Source organism: Acomys russatus, chromosome 4, assembly GCF_903995435.1.
Source record: "Acomys russatus chromosome 4, mAcoRus1.1, whole genome shotgun sequence".
Lineage (NCBI taxonomy): Eukaryota > Metazoa > Chordata > Mammalia > Rodentia > Muridae > Acomys > Acomys russatus.
The window spans coordinates 42,165,421-42,184,223 of NC_067140.1; the positions used below are offsets into that span (position 1 = coordinate 42,165,421).

Below are 18,803 nucleotides of genomic sequence, written 5' to 3' on the forward strand. Positions count from 1 at the left end.
TGCTGAATTACTACAGTAATTCTAAGTCAGCCATGGGATAGCTATAGTTTATGCTAATTGCAGGTGTTCTGGATTTTCCTTATCCCTATCTGTATGGTGATTTTGGTAGTAAAATAAACATCATCTTTCCTAGGTGAAAGCAGAGCCCTTGATTTCAACTGTGCAACAAAGCCATTCCCAGACAGTCAAGATTGCAGACACTCCTGATCCACTCGCCTTTTCTCCTGGTAACAATGACTGGCAGAGCCTTGTGATAAACCGACTAACTGAGATTGAAAAGTTACTAAGCTTAGAAAGTGACAACCAGCCCAAGAAAAGAAAATTAGAAGAGACAGTAGAAAAAGTAACTGATTAAATGTTGATAGATGCTTTCATTGGTGAAACTGATGTACTACATGCTTTATAGCGGTCTTCAACTTTTTCTACTATGACAAGAACCCCATCTTGTATTTGTAGAGCTTGCTGCTAGCAAACCAGGCCCCTTTAACTTTTGTCTTCCCCCTGTATAGTTCCTTCAAAGCAGTTTGTTAATTCCTTTCTTTATAGAATTCAAATAATATGATTAAGACAAAGTGGCCCTTAGAAAGGTTACTTTCTGTTTTCTAGAGATTTTGATATTCCTTAACACTGAGAAAAATAAATGACCAGATTAGTCAAATTTTAGTTGATAACACTTTACTATGACTTAGAACTTTTTTTTCCCATAAAGAACAAAATTATTTGCATAAAAATTCAGGTATCTGAAAGACTCAAAAGGCTGTTTTTCACTTTGTTCAAGTTTTGTTTCCAGGCATTAAGAGTGTCGTACAGCTGTTGCCACTGCTGTTTTCCAAATGTCCGATGTGTGCTGTGACTAAAAATTAAGAACAAAGTATTAGTCAACCTTTTAACTGCTGAAGCGTTTCAAAACACTACACAGTTGAATCTTCCTCAAATCAAAATTGAAGGAGAATTTAAGCATTTGCTGCTATGTTTAGAAACCTTTTTACCATACTGATCTCCACATCTATAAAGCAGACACAAAGTCATTAGTATTCTAGCCAGTGCTTAGCCATTAAATGAAATGTGCTGGAAAATAGGACTCTTTCATTAAATAAGCTAATCACATTCAGTCTGAACCTTAATAAAATTATGATAAACAGCCCCTGTTTAACTATAGTCAACTGGTATAGTCACTACCTTGGTTCTCTAAACATTTAAGTGAAATAATCAGAGCAAACTAAATTGTCCTACAGAATGAAGCAAAATATTACAGGTCTTACCTGACAACTACTTTTCTTTGGGTCTGATCAATTTTGCAGTAGACCATTTTAGTTCTCACAGCTGAAAAAGATTTTTTTTACATGTTAGTTAATAGCTAAGGTATGGCCAATTTAGCAGAATAAAACTTACAGTGCTAATAACATTTTTTAAAAATCAGCTCTTTGAATCTAATAAAGAAAATGTAGGATATGGGGGTGACTCTAGCTGAGATTCATAATAGCAGGGATGGCCATGGAAACTGAAGAGGACACCCACTAGACAGGACTCCTAGTGGAGGAAGGGAAACACCAATCCACCCACAAGAACTTCAACGCAAAATTTACCCTGCCTGCAAGATACATAGGGATAAAGATAGAGCAGAGATCGAGGGAGTGTCCAATCAATGTCCACCCCAACCTGAGACCCACCTCACAGGAGAGAGCCATCCTCTGATACTATGAACAATACTCTGCTATGCTTGCAGAAAGGAACCTAGCTTAGCTGTCCTCTGAGAGACTCCACCCAGCAGTAGATTGAAACAGATGCTGAGACTCAGCCAAACGTTGGGCAAAATGTGGGGAGTCTTGGGAAACGGTGGGAGAAGGATAAAAGAATCTAGAGGTGACAGGAGCCCCACAAGACCAAAACCAACTAACCAGGTCCCATGCACCAACCATGCATAGACTGGACCTAGGCCCCCTACACATATGTAGCTGATGAGCAGCCCAGGCTTCCTGTGGGTCCTCTTTTAAGGGGAAGATATCTGACATGGACTAGGTTGCCTGCTTTTTGATCACTCCCCCTAGTGGGGCTGCCTTCCCAGGCCACAGGGGAAGAGGATGCACTCAGTCCTGATGTGACTTGATGAACTGGGGTGGGTCAGTGGCGGGGGCTCTCCTGAGGGGGATTAGGGGAAGAGGCTGAGATTGGGATGTAAAGTGTATAAATAGTAAAAATAAACCAGGAGGAAGGTTATGTAAGTAGATGTCTGTCTGATGACCGCTGGAGCGAACTATTCAGCATGACTATGTACTGGGAATTCCAGTTGCAAAGGCAAGCATGGTGGCTCACACCTGTAATCCCAGCACATGTGAGGCCAAGGTCAACGGCAGCCTGGGCCAGTCTTTACCATGTCAAAACAAAGAATTCTATTCTGTTCTACAATTAGATTATTAGAAACCAAGCCAACAGTTATATCCATCTTATTAGCTATACAATCTTTCCAACTTTCAAAATCTACCAAACAACCTAGCTTTGTTAGCATAAGGCTCATTTCAAGATAAAAATCTTATGATCTACATCATAGATATTCTAGAAAGCAGTGAGAATGTTCTATTGCCTTACCATCAATAACAAATGCTTCAACATCATCAGCTCCAATCTGTAGCTCTTGTTGCATTGTATCAAAAGAAATCTCCTTGTTTTCTACTGCCATTCCCATAAAAGTGAGAAGTCTCATTTTCGCCATATTTTGCTCATGTAATAGGCCTAAATTATAGAACAGTGAACCCTGTTAAGTGTCCATGTAAAGGCTTGTGAAATCATACTTAAGCAGTAGTTTTCACATTGTGTGAGCACTTACATTTAGCAAACCTGACAAGTTATAGTTGACATTAGAGTACTGAGTTCTTTTTCTAAACTGTATTATTTTATAGAAATAAATAATAGAATACAGGTTGTTAGGTTTAAAGTTAAGCATGGGCTACAAATACTATTTTTAGGCACTAAAGGTTTTGTATATTTTTATACATTTTAGGAGATGAAAATAGATATAACTCATCTCATAATTTACTTAAAGCTTATTTTTACCAAGAGTTCTTCATTTAAACAAGTTCCGTGTCACTAGTACTAGAAAATAAGTAATGAATCCTGTTATTTAAATGAAGAGCTCTTGATGAATATAAGCTTTTTGTTTTTGATGGTATAGCACTTGCCTAGCAAATATAAGACCCTGATTTTTGTTCCCAGTACTATGCACAGATACAACTCTAAAATATTTTGATTTATATTTTCTTCCTTCCTTCCTTCTTTTTTTTCTCCAGACAAGGTTTCTCTGTGATGTCCTAGAACTCACTCTGTAGACCAGACTGGCCTTGAACTCAGAGATCCACCTGCCTCTGCCTCCCAAGTGCTGGGATTAAAGGTATGCACCACTATGCCCATTTTATTGTTATATTTTCATTCCCCTTCTGGTCTCTCTGGATTTAGGACCTGCAAAGCAGGAATATGTTTATCATTTAACATTTACAGGTCAATATATTCAGCATGAAAATTGTATTGTTAGTGGGGCGGTGGTGGCACACACCTTTAATCCCAGCACTTGAAAGGCAGAGGCAGGCAGACCTTTAAGTTCCAGGCTAGTGTGATCTACAGAGTAAGTTCCAGGACAGGCAGGGATACACAGAGAAACCCTGTCTCGAAAGAAAAATGTAGGCTGTACTGTTAATAGATATGCATGTTTGATAAGGCCAAAGATAACAGCTATCTACCCGGTCATCAAACAGTTACCAAGTAGGAATTGTAGCCAGAGAATTTAGGCCCATTTATAAAAAGATATAATCTACAAATGCTAAAACTCTTTGGATTTTTTTTAAAAAAAAAAAAAAAAGAAAGGGTCTCTCTACATAGCTCTGGCTGTCCTGGAACTCACTGAGATCTGCCTGTTTCTGCTTCCCAATGCCCCTAAACAGAATTATAGCAGAATGTTATGTACTTGTTTTGACAAGTATTGTTATTATCAAAACAAGTTTTAAAAAAGCAACATCTCAAGTTTACTGTTAAAAAGTTACCTAAGCACACATGAATAAAATGATATTTCATTAGTGGAAGACTAGGGAAGCCCATTAATACAGGGCACGATCATCTGTTAATTAGCTGTAATCACTGTAATTAATGCTACAGGCATTTGGCACAGATTCAACAAAAACATGATCATAACTCAAATGAATGAGGTACACAAGTAAGTACTGCTGAGTTTAATGGAAATCTACAAGCATCAAAAAAAATCAATTAGTGCACATTAACCCTAATTAACAAATGCAAATCAGATGGTGATTAACTTTCTGAAGCAAGAAGGTAGCAACTGGGTAACACCAGATTACATGTGGACATGTTAGGGCCATGTGGTTGACACAAGATAATTTGATTGGCCCAAGTCAGTGTTAATTAAAATGTTTTGACAAACTGATGCCACCTGTGGAATGCATTACTTACAATATTTCACAGCATTTTTCCTAAAGCATCTGTTAAAACAATTTTTTTTTCCTACAAAAGGCAAATTAAGGAATTTCTTTTCTAATTGGCGCAGTAAAACAGCAGTTAGGAATTTGTTTCTATCAAGGAATATTAAAAGATTCTCAAAGATCCCTTAGCATTCTTGGTCATATGTACACAAACAGTTCCCTGAGTATGAAAAAAAATAAAAGACATTTTAAATTCTGAAGGTCTGATTCAAAACTGCATGCAGAGATACAGGTGCATGTGCTTACGGAGTATATGGGTAAGGCTGTGTCCTCCACTATCCCTTGTCCACTTTCTTTCTTGAGAAAGCTCTCACTGAACCTGGATCTGACCATTTAGCAACACTGCCTAGTCTGCATACTGTGAGATCTGCCTGTTGTGCACTGACCAGCACTGGGGTAACAGACACAAACTGCCTTGTCCAGCTTGTAGATGGGTGCTGAAGTCTGACCCCAGTTTTTATGCTTGCACAAGTACCTCACCTCTACCTCCCTAAAAATACTCTTTAGTTTACTAATGCTCTTGTGCAGGATTCTGACTGTGAATGAAAATATATCAAAAGAATGAAGACCATTCCTGGAATAAACTGCATGAAGTCATTATATTCTGTCTAAACACATTTATAGCCATTACTTTTAAACAAGGAACCAAGTGTATAGCCTTTAGGACTCCTCTTTGGAAAAGGCAAATTATTATGCAGGTGAAACTTGAGTTACAGATCTAAAGGCAGCGGCACTTTGGTTCATGAACTGGGCTCCTTTCCCAGAGGGAAGGCTCAGGGTTCTCCATTGTATTTCAATTTAAAGTTATAAAAAAATCTAATTTTATGGAAACATTTATTCATTACTAATATGTCAAAACCTTAATGCAGTAATAAAAAAATGTGCATCATTGAGCAATTTCTGCATTGTCACTGACCCTTGTCTTAAAATGCTGCAATATAGAAAACGCAGTTTTAATGCATGCAATAGCTTATGAACCAGTGCTCCTTTGAAACAGTCAATTACACATGGATGGGGGAGTGTCAAAGTGTTAATTACTACTCCTTTTTGCCATGGTGCGTAAATAAAGAGGTTGCTGACATTAACATTCCATCACACAGCTTCATGCCACAAAGCAAATTAACTGGGACAGAATGTGGTTTTCTGGGTCTAGTGCACCTGGCAAAGTATTCTACACAGACACTCATGCATCTAATCTTGGTGCATTTCAAACACCTTATGTTCAAGTAAGTCAACCTTTCCCCAAACTATTGGCTGGACAGAATGTACAGGTGAAAAGAATTAAGGTTAACTAAAGTAAAAATGAGTTTAATCAAGTCCAACAGTCCTCTTCAGTATCTACATCTCACATAACCAATAAGGCTAATCACTCAATTTTAATATGAAGACCTCTACTATATTTTAGTTGCTGCCTACCAGGACAATAAAGTTCTCTTATTTCAGTTGACTTAAGCATTCAAACAAACCCAAAAACTAGTAGCAGTTTTAGAACATTTAAAACCTGTTCAAAGGACAGCAAGATGGCTTGGCCTGGAAAGACACTTGCCACCAAGTCTAACAACACGAGAGTGATACCTGGAACCCACACAGTAGGTGAAAACAGCCTTCTCCTGGCTGTCTTCTGACACCCACACAGGTGCACAAATATGCGCATGTACACATAAAACCAACAAACCACCAAATACAAAATCAGATTTCTTATGCTGTCTTTAATGTATAGTTCAGAGAACTTTTATTACTGTATTATAGCACTACACATTCATTTTGGCAGTGGAGTCAACCATATATGGAATATTATTTATTAAAGGAGGTGTAAAACCTGATAAATTCTACAACTAAATTTTACACACATAACCATGTATCTAAGCAATAATGTAAACAAAAAAGATATCAATATTAACCATTAGCCTTTCATCATCAAATGTTGCCATCTTTAAAGTCAAGTGCCAGGTGCAATGGCTTATGCTTATTCCTGTCTCTCCCTCAAAAAACAAACAAAATCAACCCAATCAGAACCCAACACTTACCAAGTGAATCTATGAAGTCTTTATTATTCTGATAGAACTTGACATATGATGCCAATTTAGCACTCACAAAAATGGTTAGTAACTACAGAGATAAAAGACAAAATAGTATCAAGAGAAAAGCTAGATGTACACTCAGGATATTTTAAGACACTTCTAACAATAATTCTCCATATTTAGTGTAGAAGCCTTTACCAGCTCACTGCCCAACCAACCACCATTTAGTTCATAAAAAAACCCAACAACAACAACAACAAAAAAACAAAATCAGGAAATACACTGAACTCTAAGCTACTTAACTCAAATGGAAAACAATACCAAAAAAAAAAACAAAAAAAAAACTAGTAGTCCTTCAAAGCTATGAACATAGGATTGCTTGTTTCTGAACAAATGTCTTGCTATATATAGTTGAACTTATGATCCTCTTGCTCTAACCCTTCAAATGCTGGGACCCAAACTGGCTAATCTTTTTTTTTTTTTTTTTAAATCTTAATTTGGAGCAGTGATATTAAGTAATAAAAAGAAATATGATTAGTGAAGTTCAAAATGGCCAGGGCAAGACAGGAGATAAAGGAACATGGAGAAAGCTGGTCCTAATACCAGTCTGTTCCCAACAGAAAGTAGGCTCTCTCCAGTAATACCCTTCATAAATAAGGAACAAATGGGGGCCGGTGGCAGGGGGATGGGCTGCTGCTTCAGTGTGTAAGACTGGAGAGAAACGATTCACATCAAAAGACAAACTACTTACATCATGGATAAGCTCGCCTTCCAAAAACTTGACTGGCTTTAGAGTAAGAAGATGGTCAAAGAGAAAGGCATTTGGATCCTTGAGTGCCCGCACAATACACCTTGATAAGAAAACAAGGTAAGTTGGGCCTTGAAATCCTAACTTGTTGTGGATTATTTTGTAGATGTAAGATACAGTTAATTCAGTGATCTAAGAGTTCAATATAGGACAGAGAAGTTACAAATTCGGGTTAAAATAGATCAATACCTTTTTATTAAGGGTATGCTTTGAAAGTCCTTATTTTCTCATTAGCAAATAGCTAAATTTTGTCAAGTAACCAAACTTTTCCCCATCTACATACATTATTAAGGAGAACTAACCCCAGTGTGAGTTCTGATTCTTTAGTTATACTTATTAGTGACTAACAACACAACCCTGAGCTAGAAACACCAAGTATCAATCCTGGACGCACCACTGACTAGCTCTGGCCTGCTAGCAGTTGCAGAGATTATGTCTGTAGTTCATTTCTAAGCTGATGGCAAGTGCTCATGGGAGCAACACTCAATATTACCTGTGGGCATCAACTCGAGCCTGAGAAGCATTGTCTTCTGTATAACTCCCGAGCAATTCCACCATGACCTTTGATGCAGCATCACTATAAAGAGCATCATTTCAATAGTCTGAATTTTGTTAGTCACCCTCTACTGAAAATACTGACACATATATAAAACAGTGGCCAAGATGGCTGTTTATTAAACAAACAGAACCTGCCACATAACTAAGGAAAAATAACAAAAGATTAAGCACTATTAAGGAAATAAAAGATGAGAGAGAGAAAAGATAAGGGCAGAAAATGGAGGCGATTACAGAGTAAGCTGAGTCTCTGAAGTTGTGACAGGCATGTGAGGTAGTTCAGGTGTTTAAGGCATCCACACTGGATCAAGACAAAGTGAAAAACTGCATAACATGTTGAAATTTCAGAGAAAAAAAAAATCAAAGAGCATAGAGACTACTTTGAAGAGTGCTGTAACAATGCAGAAAAGTAACATGATGTCTGTAGACACAACCCTGGAAAGGCAGAAATAACTAGGGTTGACAATCACAGAAGATGGCCACTGGGTTTGATGGTTGAACAGAAAGAAGCCTTTACACCAAGATTTTGCCAGAAGCCAACAAGAAAATACTCATTTAATTCTGCAGTTTTCTTTTTATGAAACCACACCACCTCTCAACAAAAACGACAGCATCAACCGGGCAGTTGTAGCTTATGCCTTTAATCCCAGCACTCAGGAGGCAGAGATAGGTGTATCTCTGTGAGTTCAAGGCCAGCCTGGTCTACAAAGTGAGTCCAGGACAGCTAAGGCTAGACAGAAAAACCCTGTCTCACAAAAACAAAACAAAAGGACAGCATCACCCTGGTACTATGCATCAGAATATCATCATTAAATAACTTAGTCTAACATCATTTACAGCTTTGGGGTTTATAATCGTAGCAGTTTTAAAACAAAATCAAGTTTTGCTTTCTAAAAAGTTTAAAGATGAGAAAAAAATTCTTTTAAATAATTTTTTTTTTTAAAGATGGGGACTTATATGCCTCAGGCTGGTCTTAAAACTATGCCTATACCTCAGAAGATGACCTTGAACTCCTAATCATTCTGCTTCTACCTCCCAGCACCAGTATCAGAGGTACATCCCAGTACACCCGGCTTAAGTGGTTCTGAGTATGGGCCTCAGTGCTTCACTCACGGCAACAGTCTGCTAATTATGCTACCCAGTTAGTCCTTGCAGTTTAACTTTGAAGCTAAACTCTAAGAAGCAGATCTCTGATGACTATGGAGAACAAAGTAAAACTACTAGCTCAACTTGTCTTCAAGAAATGTCGCTGTCTACCCAAACAGCTGGGGAGACAGCAATGCAGTACTTCTGAATACCTTTTCTTACAATCCACGAGCGCCTCATAGAGTAGTCTTAAGAGGGTGTGTTTCTTTTCAGTGGTGAGCTTCCAGTCAGAAATCCACTTCCTCACCTACAACATGATTTATGAAAGGGGAGAATGTATTAAGCAGTACAGAGTCAGTATAAAACACTAAGCACTTAGAAGGGGGGTAGAGGGGCAGGAGGATTGGTTCAAGCTCACCCACAACTACACAGCAAGTCTGAGGCCAGCCTGGGCTACATGAGCTCCCACTACATCCCACACTTCCCCAAAGGAGCAACAGAGATGATGGTCAGGACCATGGAGCTGCTACCATCTCAGCTACATTTCCTACAAACATAACACTCACTTGATCCAGTTCTGTTGGGATGTACTGGATGGCCCCACATGATGCCGCCACTTTGATCAGGCTGCAGTACACTGTGTACCTTACAGGAGTGCTCTTGTCCATCCCATGGAAAAGGTTGCTGAGCCTGGTTAACAAACAACCGAAGTACTAATTGAAGTTATCTGCTCTCACAACAAACACAAGGCAGCACTAATAATAACTTCATATTACAAAGGAGGGAACTAGGGCACAGAAAGGTTAAGTAACTGCCCAAGACACAGAAAGCTGCTGACAATCAAATTCCAGAATTCCTGCTTCTAGCAATTACAATTTATACCATACAAGCAGCTCTTTTATAAACAAAGCATTCAAAAAAAAAAAAAGATTGATTTTAAATTGTGTACCATGTGTGTGCATATGTCTGAGCAGGTGCATGCACACGTGGTGCTAGCAGAGACCAGAGTGTTGGTTCCCCAGGAGCTGGAGTTACTGAAAGCTGAGCAGCCTAACATAACTAAACTTAGGTCTTCTGTGGAGCCACCTCTCCAGCCCACCCTTTGCAGTCTAACACTTACAACTGCAGTCTCAGAGATGGGCGTTCGCCTTCCCGAAACTTGACCAACTTTTCACACAGACTTTCGATCAATGCTTCTTGCTTGTCTGGTTCCAGGATCAACAGGAGGGATACCACACTGTTCATCACACTTTCAACATCTACGCAGGCATCAAGAATATAATCAGCAGAGATACAACATCCAACATGTCTAATTCAGTTTGTGTTTCAATACAAAGATGCTCTAACATAGTTTGGCTTCTGTGGAAGTTTGAGAAGACACTTGATTTCAGGGAACGCATTAAAGAAAGAGCACCCATGAATTCACACTGTACCAGCACTGTTGTAGAGCCAGCATTCAGAAAGCAGGTGCATGACTTACGTGTTCATATACTTTTTCTTTTTTAAAACATTTACTTATTTTTATGAATGCAGTGCTCTGCCTGCATATATACCTGCAGGCCAGAAGAGGGCATCAGATCACATTATAGATGGTTGTGAGCCACCATGTGGTTGCTGGGTATTGAATTCATGACCCCTGGAAGAGCAGTCAGTGCTCTTAACCACTGGGCCATCTCACCAGCCCCTCATATACTTTCTCTTACGATTTTTATTGGTCTAATATCCAACTATCTTGAAATTACTAGCTGAATTTTAGGCCAGGATGTCTCAACTGAAGAAAATTTTGTATTTTACGTAGAGAATTATTTCTAAACTTTTATCTCTAAACTTTAACAAAGATTTCAAAATTCACAGTACAGAAATTCCATTTGTATCTCATAAAGAACAGCCTGATGTGACTACTGCTCGACTCTTTGATGTCTATCCAAACCTCTTCAGTTCATTTTAAAACTATCAACATCTACTATGTGCAGAAACACAGATATACATATTAAAAAAGGGTTTCCCAAAATGGCTTACTTTACAGGTCTAAGAGAAAAACAAAACAAAAAACCCCCAAAAGCTGAAATTATTTGAAAAGACTATAATAAAAAAACTGCTTGAAAATCTTCAATTAAAAAAATATTTTCATGTATTTTTGTTGTATTCCTTACCTTCCACAGTGCTTAAAAATCTTCAAAGTCTTAAACCAGAGCACACAACTGACAAAAAATTCAAAATGGAGAAGTTTCCTTATGATTAGTACGCAATATTTTGAAAGAGAATGAAAACAAACCTTTATCATCTTCCTTCAGGCACACGTCACAGGCTTCAATAATTTGAGCTAAATCTACATGAAGTCCACCTTCTGAGTTCTCTTCTGAGATCTCAGCTCCTTTTAATTTCAGGTAAGCACGAAGTTCAGCTGCCTGTGAATCAAACACGGTTGCTGAATCTATGTCCATTTATAAAACTGACTTATGACAAAACACAAATGTCAAACCCATCCGCTCTGCTTTCAAAGTAACATGCAAATGGTAACTGCCTTCAAATTGTGCTGATTCCTTCACTTGCTCTCCAGAGCCATGCAGACACACCTCACTAAGATCAGGTTCAGTTTCCTGTCAGCTGTATCTGCTGGACTTCCAGTCTGTGGCAAATGTTTTCTCATTTAACCCACTAGGAGGGATGGGGACTCAAGTCACGAAGTCAAAGTATTTTTCTAAAATAAATGAAAATTTTGTTGCCGGCAAATGTATATATAAATAGAGCTACTAGAAATTACAGTCATCACCTGGACAACAAGTTAATAATCTATAACTTGAGAGCCATTGGGACAAGAATTTTGGGAGATTCCAATATAAAAAGATAATAATGGCTATTAGTGCAGCCTGTATTAAAATGTTTGTATATCAAAGTGGATGCACCGTGTAACAATATCTTAAAATGTAACATGGCTCTCTGGGTCAGAAACTCAAATGAGACTTTTGGTCCTACCAAAATAACTAACTACTAAACTAAGTAATTAGGATATTTCCTACTTTACTCCCTAATTATGATCTTTAACAATTTTTTCCTTTGATTGTTTGGGATTCATGTAGTCAAACATGAATGCACACGATTTTTTAAAGCTAATAAAATAAACTAAATCAAAGTAAAGAATTCCATTGAAAAATGCACAGGTAGCAGGGTGTACAATTGTGACCACAACACTTGAGGCAGGGCAGGGCCATCTTTATCAGCTCCAGGTTCCAGGCCAGCCCAGGCTACATAGTGAAACACTTGCCAAAAATCAAAACAAAATAAAAGAAAGGGGAGAGAGAGGGGAAAGGAATAGAAAAGGCAGGGTGTCAAATTTTCTGGACAAACTCAATATAACCGTGGGGGCGGATAACCAGCATTTTTAATCCCACAAATGTGTTTAGCTACCTTAGATCTGATGGAATTATTTTTCCAAGCAATAACAGTACTTCATACAAGAAGTTGGTATGGTATTATAAAAAGAGTATTTTGAAAACTCAACTATCATATTAGAAAGAACAAAATACCACCAGAAATCATTCTTCTTTACGTCACAAATATATAATCCAATCATGGTTTTAAAAAATCATTTGTTCATTCCCTGCTTTACAAACCTTTTTATGAAAATTAGTTTAATTTTTTTTATATTATTTTTTCTGGCCACAGGAAACATGACCAACGACAAGGTTTCCACTCACAGACCATGGACCTAAAGTCCCTTCTCGGTAAACACTAGCCAATTCCTGGTAACACTTACATTGCTATCAAATGCTGTGTCTTCTGCATCTCTGTATGTGTGCATAACTCCCTCTCACTTGTTTAACATATGGAACCCCAAGTTTGTCAGTGGGTATGGCGTGTATGTCGTCAAAGAATAGTTTAGATTATACAAAATTAAAGAATAGCATTCCAATAACTAAATTTTCTGTTGTGAGAAAAAAACGAGAAGCCATCTTCCCTGCATACCGAACTATAAACCCCAATTAGTACACTTCAAAGTGCCAGGATAGCCCACCAGATACAAATGTCTCACAGCAGACATGGGGCTGACAGGTGGGATCGTGGGAACAGAAAACTCGAGTCAACGCATAAAATGTAGGCCACCTTCTCCTGTGACCGTTTAAGACCCGCATTTAGACGCTCAGCTCAAAGCTACTTTTCAGGGACTTTTATATCGACCACACGCGAACTTCGCAGACACCGTTCCCCGTCCGCGGAAAGTTCTGGGTCAGCAGCAGCGGCTCCAGATGAGTCCCGGCGCCCACCGGGACCGAGTCCTGACCGTCGGCCGCGCACGCGCCTAGACCCGGGCTAGGAGCGCGCGCCCCCACCTCATGGCCTCGGTCCTGGAGGTCTCCCGCACCCGCCGCCCCGCAACGTGCACCTGGTCTTCCTCGCTGATGTCTATAAAGGCCGGGACGCTCATGGTGAAGGCCCGGCTTCGGAATACGCTCCACTCGAGAACCACGCCGACCGGAAAGGGGAGCAGGGCCGCACCGTATTACGCACAACCGCTTCCGGGTCAAGCAGAGAGCGCGGGTCTCGTGGGCGGGACCTGCAGCACTACTTCCTCCCCGCGGGTCTCTGATTTGCTCTCAACTTCTCGTGAAACACCAAGCCTCTCCCCGAAACTTAGGTGGGTTGGGCTAATTTGTCCTCTTCTATCCTGGTGCCAACTAGACAATCTCTGCCACAGGCATCGGAGAATACCTCAGCTACAAAGTCCGGAGCCTACTGAGCTCTTGCTAACTCTGAAAGCCTTCCAGATGGCCCCTGTTCCTTAAACCTTGGAACTTTTTGTTTTGTTTTGCTTTTCTGGTTTATGCTTCCACCCAGTTTACTGGTCCAGTTGCTAGGCAGACTAGTTTTCAAAGAATGTTCCCACTTAACTAATAAGGGCTTATCCAGAATATACAACATCACAGTATCTTTTACTCAGTATCGGTTAGGGGTTGATTACAGGATTCCCCACTCCAAGGATGCCAAAAATCTATGGGTGCTCCTCAAGAATGGCTTAGTGTGTGTGTATAACGTCTGCACATCCTTCATCCTTTTTTTCTTTCTTTCTTTCTTTCTCTTTCTTTCTTTCTTTCTTTCTTTCTTTCTTTTCTTTTTCTCTTTCTTTCTTCTTTTTTTTCTTTTCTTTTCTTCTTTTTTCTTTCTTTCTTTCTTTCTTTCTTTCTTTCTTTCTTTCTTTCTTTCTTTCTTTCTTTCTTTCTGTCTGTCTGTCTTCTTTCTTTCTTATGGCTTTTTGAGACAGGGTTTCTATGTGTAACAGCCCTGGTTGTCCTGGACTTGCTTTGTGTACCAGGCTGGCCCTGAACTCAGAGATCCGCCTGCCTCTGCCTCCAGAGTGCTGGGATTAAAGGCGTGCACCACCATGCCGGGCTCTCCTTCATACTTTTAAGTCATCTCTAGGGTACTTAAGACCAGGTTGGTCCTGAACTCATAGAGATCTGTCTGTCTCTGCCTCGGAGTGCTAGGATTACATGCATGAGCCTCCATACCCAGCTTCTTTCTCTTTTCTTGATGAAAATTTGTTGTTCCAATTGTTTTAAACTTTAATGTTGTTAGCTTTTATTCCCTCAATATTTCATTTTAACTCATCAATAAGTCTTTCTTTAAAAATACATATATTTTGTTGAATATTTAAAAACATTATTTTAATATTAACTTACCCCATCCCCACCTACCCCCGACACTTTCCTTTATTCTAGGACTTTGTTAAATAGAAGAATGTGACTTCAGGGGATTCTTGAGAGAGAGGTAGTAAAAGGATAGGGGCAACATTATTTAAGGCTTTAAACATTTACTCATTAATTTAAAAAATGCCATTCTCTCTGACATAATTATGTACCAGGCACTGTTGCAGGTGTATGACCTACCAGAGAGTTTAAGGCATGCAATGTATTTATTGTTTATGTTGCTGTGGTGGAATCAAACTTATAGCTTTGTGTGTGCCAGGCAAACTTTCTATCACTAAGCTATAACCTGGGTCCTTGTCGTATTAAGGTTCCAGTTGCTGTGATGGAACACCATGACCAAAAGCAAGTTGGGGAGGAAAGGCTTTGTTGGCTTACACTATCACATCATAGTCCATCACTGAAGGAAGGTAGACCAGGGACTCAAGCAAGGCAGGAACCTGGAGGTGGGAGGTGATGCTGAGGCCATGAAGGCTGCTACTTGGCTTGCTTCTCATGGCTTGCTCAGCCTGCTTTCTTATAGAACCCAGGGTTACGCATAGTGGGCTGGGTCCTCCCCCAACAGTCATTTGTTAAGAAGAAAATGCCTTATAGGCTTGGCTACAAGCTCAGTCTTACAGAGGCATTTTCTCAGTGGAGGTTCCCTCCTCTCAGGTAATTATAATTTGTGTCAGGTTGACATAAAACGAGCCAGCATGGTCCTTTATAATTTTTTGATGATACTTTTTACCAAATTCATTTGTAATTGTCGTAGCTGTGGCCTTAAAGGTAAAAGTCACAGTGACAGGGAGGGGTGGAAGGGGCTCATATCCTGATACCAGGAAGATGTGGTACCAACCATGACTGCCTTTCTCTGGGATTGTTTTCATGTAAGAAAGATAAAACTCCATCTTGTTTTCATGTGTTATTACATGGGCTTTGCCTCAGATCAAAGGAACCTAATTTTGACCAACTCAGGAAAGTTTGAAGTCATTTTGTAAATAAAAGGCTTATTTCAGTAAGTGCATGTTACTAGGTTTTATTGTGCATATTTATGGTGGGAATCTTGGACTCTCCTAGCTGTCGTGATGCAACGCTGAATCCTTTCAGGACCTACTATCCTTTTAGGACCTCAGAGTTTTACAGCTAATAATTAAGTTTTATGCCTGTGAGGCAGCATATGATTACAGTGACTTCATAGGGAAACAAATAATGTTGAGTCCAGCTGATCAGCGCCTTGCTGAAGTAGATTACACACGAGCAATGACAGAACCAGTTTGACACCTCAAACACACTGAAAACAGAAAGGACTGTCTCCCCAATAGCCTGCATATGCAGGGAAACGTCTCAGACTCACCTCTTCATGTTGTGTGACACAGCCAGGTTTGGAAACATTTATGAATCTGTTCAGTCTGAAGAAGACATATTTATCACTCATGTTTTTAAAGTGACTTTAGAAAGGCATGTGTGGCCCAGGGGGAAGAATTTGCCATTCTCATCAAGAGCTTTAGTGACGGCAGATGATGCAAATACAAGAGGAGATTTATAAACCAGTCATTTTTAATTTTTAGAGGAAAAAACCCTTGCTATTCTGAGTTCCTGTATGAGCCGCACCAACCACAGCCTTGTTCTGCTTGTATTTGTCAAGGTTCTTGGGAACAGCACCGAGAGAATGCATGTAATTACAGGAGGTGATTTATTAGATCAGCCTGCACCATCAGAGGCTGGGGAGTCTCCTGATGGCTGTCTGCAAGTTGGCGTGCTGAGGAAACCAGGGGCTGCTCAGTCTAAGAAGCTGAGAACTTCAAGGCCAGAGGACTGGAGGGCGCAGCTCTGCCTGGAAGCTGAGTGATTCTGTGTAAGTACTAAGGTAGCTGCAGCCTGAACTCTGCAGCAGTGGGGGCTCAGCACTCATGAAGAGGCCAGCTTCCTCTTCTGCCTGTTGACCCATATGGGCCTGTGGCCTATTGGACAGGGTCACTCACAGTCAGCAGGCCCTTCCCCTCAAGGACCTGACATATATATATATATGTATATATATACACACATATATATTTATATATATGCTTATAATCTGCATGTAATGGCATGTACCTTTAATCCTACCACCCAGGAGTCAGAGGCAAGTTGATCTCTGTGAAATTTGAGACTGACCTGGTCTACACGGAGTATTCTAGGCTAGCCAAGGCTACATAGTGAATGAAACCCTATCTCAAAAAGAAAACAAAGGAAAGTGATGGTAAAGAAAAAAAAATGAGGATTTAGGCAGCTGCTATCAGAAGACAGAGCAACACACCAGCAAATATTCTTAACTGAGGGGTAGAGGGGTGAGTAAGGCTAAAACACCTAAAAACTTCTGTTTATCTTTCATTTCTGTTGTTGGTGCATTCATTTTAAAAATGAAATATGTGAGCTGAGAGTGAGGTGAGATGTGGTGGTACATGCCTTTGATCCCAGAACTAGGGAGGCAGAGGCAGGCATATATATCTCTGTAAGTTTGAGGCCAGCCTGGTCTATAGAACAGAGTTCCAGGACAGCCAGGGCTACGCAGAGAAACCCTGTTTTGAATAACCTAAATAAATAAGGATTGTGTGAACTCATCACCTGTTACAGAATTTAGACTTTTAAACCTTTGTGTTGAAGTATAACCTATGCTCAGAAATACACACACACTGTGGTGAGTCACCATGGGCCTCCACCCTATCTACACGGATGATAAACATAAAATGCAGGATGCTCCTTTGGAAAAACATTTTGGCAGTTTTTAAAAGGCGAAACAGAGGCAGGTGTGGTGGTGCGTGCCTTAATCCCTGCTCTCAGTGAGGTAGAGGTAGGTCGATCATTGTGAGTTCAAGGCTAGCCTGGTCTACAAAGTGAGTCCAGGACAGCAAGGGTCACACAGAGAAACCCTGTCTCAAAAACAAACAAACAAACAAACAAACCAAAAACAGAAACAAAAAACAACTAAACAAAACAAAGCAAAACGGTGAGACAGTAATTCTGGTCATATGTATATCCAAAAGAACTAAAAAGAATATATTCATCTGTATATTAAAAAAGCTGGTGCACAAGAGCTGAGGTGACAGCTTTGTGGTAGAGATGAAACCCTGAGTGCAGTTACTAGGTTTGGAAAAAAAAAAAAACCAGAAAACTTTAGCTATGCATATACATGCATGTTTACAGCTGCATTATTCATAAAGGACAAAATGTTCCTAATAGCCAATGTCCATCATTTGGCAGATACATAAAATTAGCACAATTTACAAAGTAGGATATTATTCATCCATAAAAAGGAATAAAATACTCACATGCTACACCCGACCTGAACTCTGGTAGTAGTGTGCTAAATGACAGAAGCCTCTAACATAGGCTTTAGGTAGACATTTAGGATCCAGACTATAGGTCCAGCAGAAGGGCGCCATTTCCTGGATGTTTTTGCAACCAGGTGGAGATGTAACATCTGGTTAATAAAAGAACAAGAAAATTGCTACGTGGAACAATCTGGAAATTTCATTAAATGGAATCAGATTTTTCCATTCGGGACACTTTTCTCACTCCCCCCCTTTCCTTCCTACACTGGGTGTAAAGGGGAGCTGGAGTGAAGCATACAGTTTGCAACCCCAAGGTAACAAACAGAGGATGAATTCTGCAAGCCAAAGGAATGCACTCAAAAGCTAAAAGCAACCCGATTCCTGGATCCTTAGGGAACTGCCTTATCAGCCTGGGGAATGTGTCTCCAGACTTGTAATTTTCCAAGAACACACTGCTTATCTGTGCAAGCCGCTGTATGTCCATTTTCCTTTTGTTACTTTTAGCCAACCTTACCGAAAACACGTGTGAGAATTGGAGGGCTTCAAGTAACAGGCCCTAAAATACAGCACTGACTTAGAGAGAGGTAAAGCTTTGATAACAAGGACCCAATTTCAAAAGCTGCAAAGTGCAGGACTCTCCTTACACAGTGTAAAAACATTCTCCGTGGAAAACTGTCTCCTTTTGTTTCTTGGGACATAAACTACGATGTTTTATGTTGTTGTTGGAGAAAGAGTAGATTTTAATTTATGTTGTCAGAGCCTGGTTACTTCTTGCTCTTGTCAGCAAAGCCACAAAGGATGAGGTAAATTCAAATTAGAGCTGGCCACTTTGTAAGGAGAGATGACTGGTAATAGCC

General features: G+C 39.7%; 2 protein-coding genes across 2 annotated transcripts in view; one reads left to right on the plus strand and one right to left on the minus strand.

Moving 5' to 3' along the window:
- Ccdc73 (coiled-coil domain containing 73) overlaps positions 1–406 on the plus strand; it is a 93,993-nt gene extending 93,587 nt beyond the window's left edge. Inside the window, exon 17 of the mRNA XM_051144281.1 lies at positions 134–406. Coding sequence (XP_051000238.1) covers positions 134–355 — 222 coding nt within the window. The 3' untranslated portion in view covers positions 356–406. The remainder of the gene's footprint in view (positions 1–133) is intronic.
- Positions 407–658: 252 nt separating this feature from the next.
- On the minus strand, positions 659–13,483 carry Eif3m (eukaryotic translation initiation factor 3 subunit M). The gene is made up of 11 exons (XM_051144282.1): positions 13,339–13,483; positions 11,230–11,362; positions 10,075–10,213; positions 9,521–9,644; positions 9,167–9,261; positions 7,807–7,890; positions 7,257–7,356; positions 6,512–6,593; positions 2,587–2,730; positions 1,263–1,323; positions 659–853 (listed from the first exon to the last, which is right to left on the minus strand). Exons 1-11 carry the CDS (start codon positions 13,378–13,380, stop codon positions 733–735), a joined length of 1,125 nt encoding a protein of 374 aa, XP_051000239.1. The 5' UTR covers positions 13,381–13,483; the 3' UTR covers positions 659–732.
- Between the last annotated feature and the right edge of the window lie 5,320 nt (positions 13,484–18,803).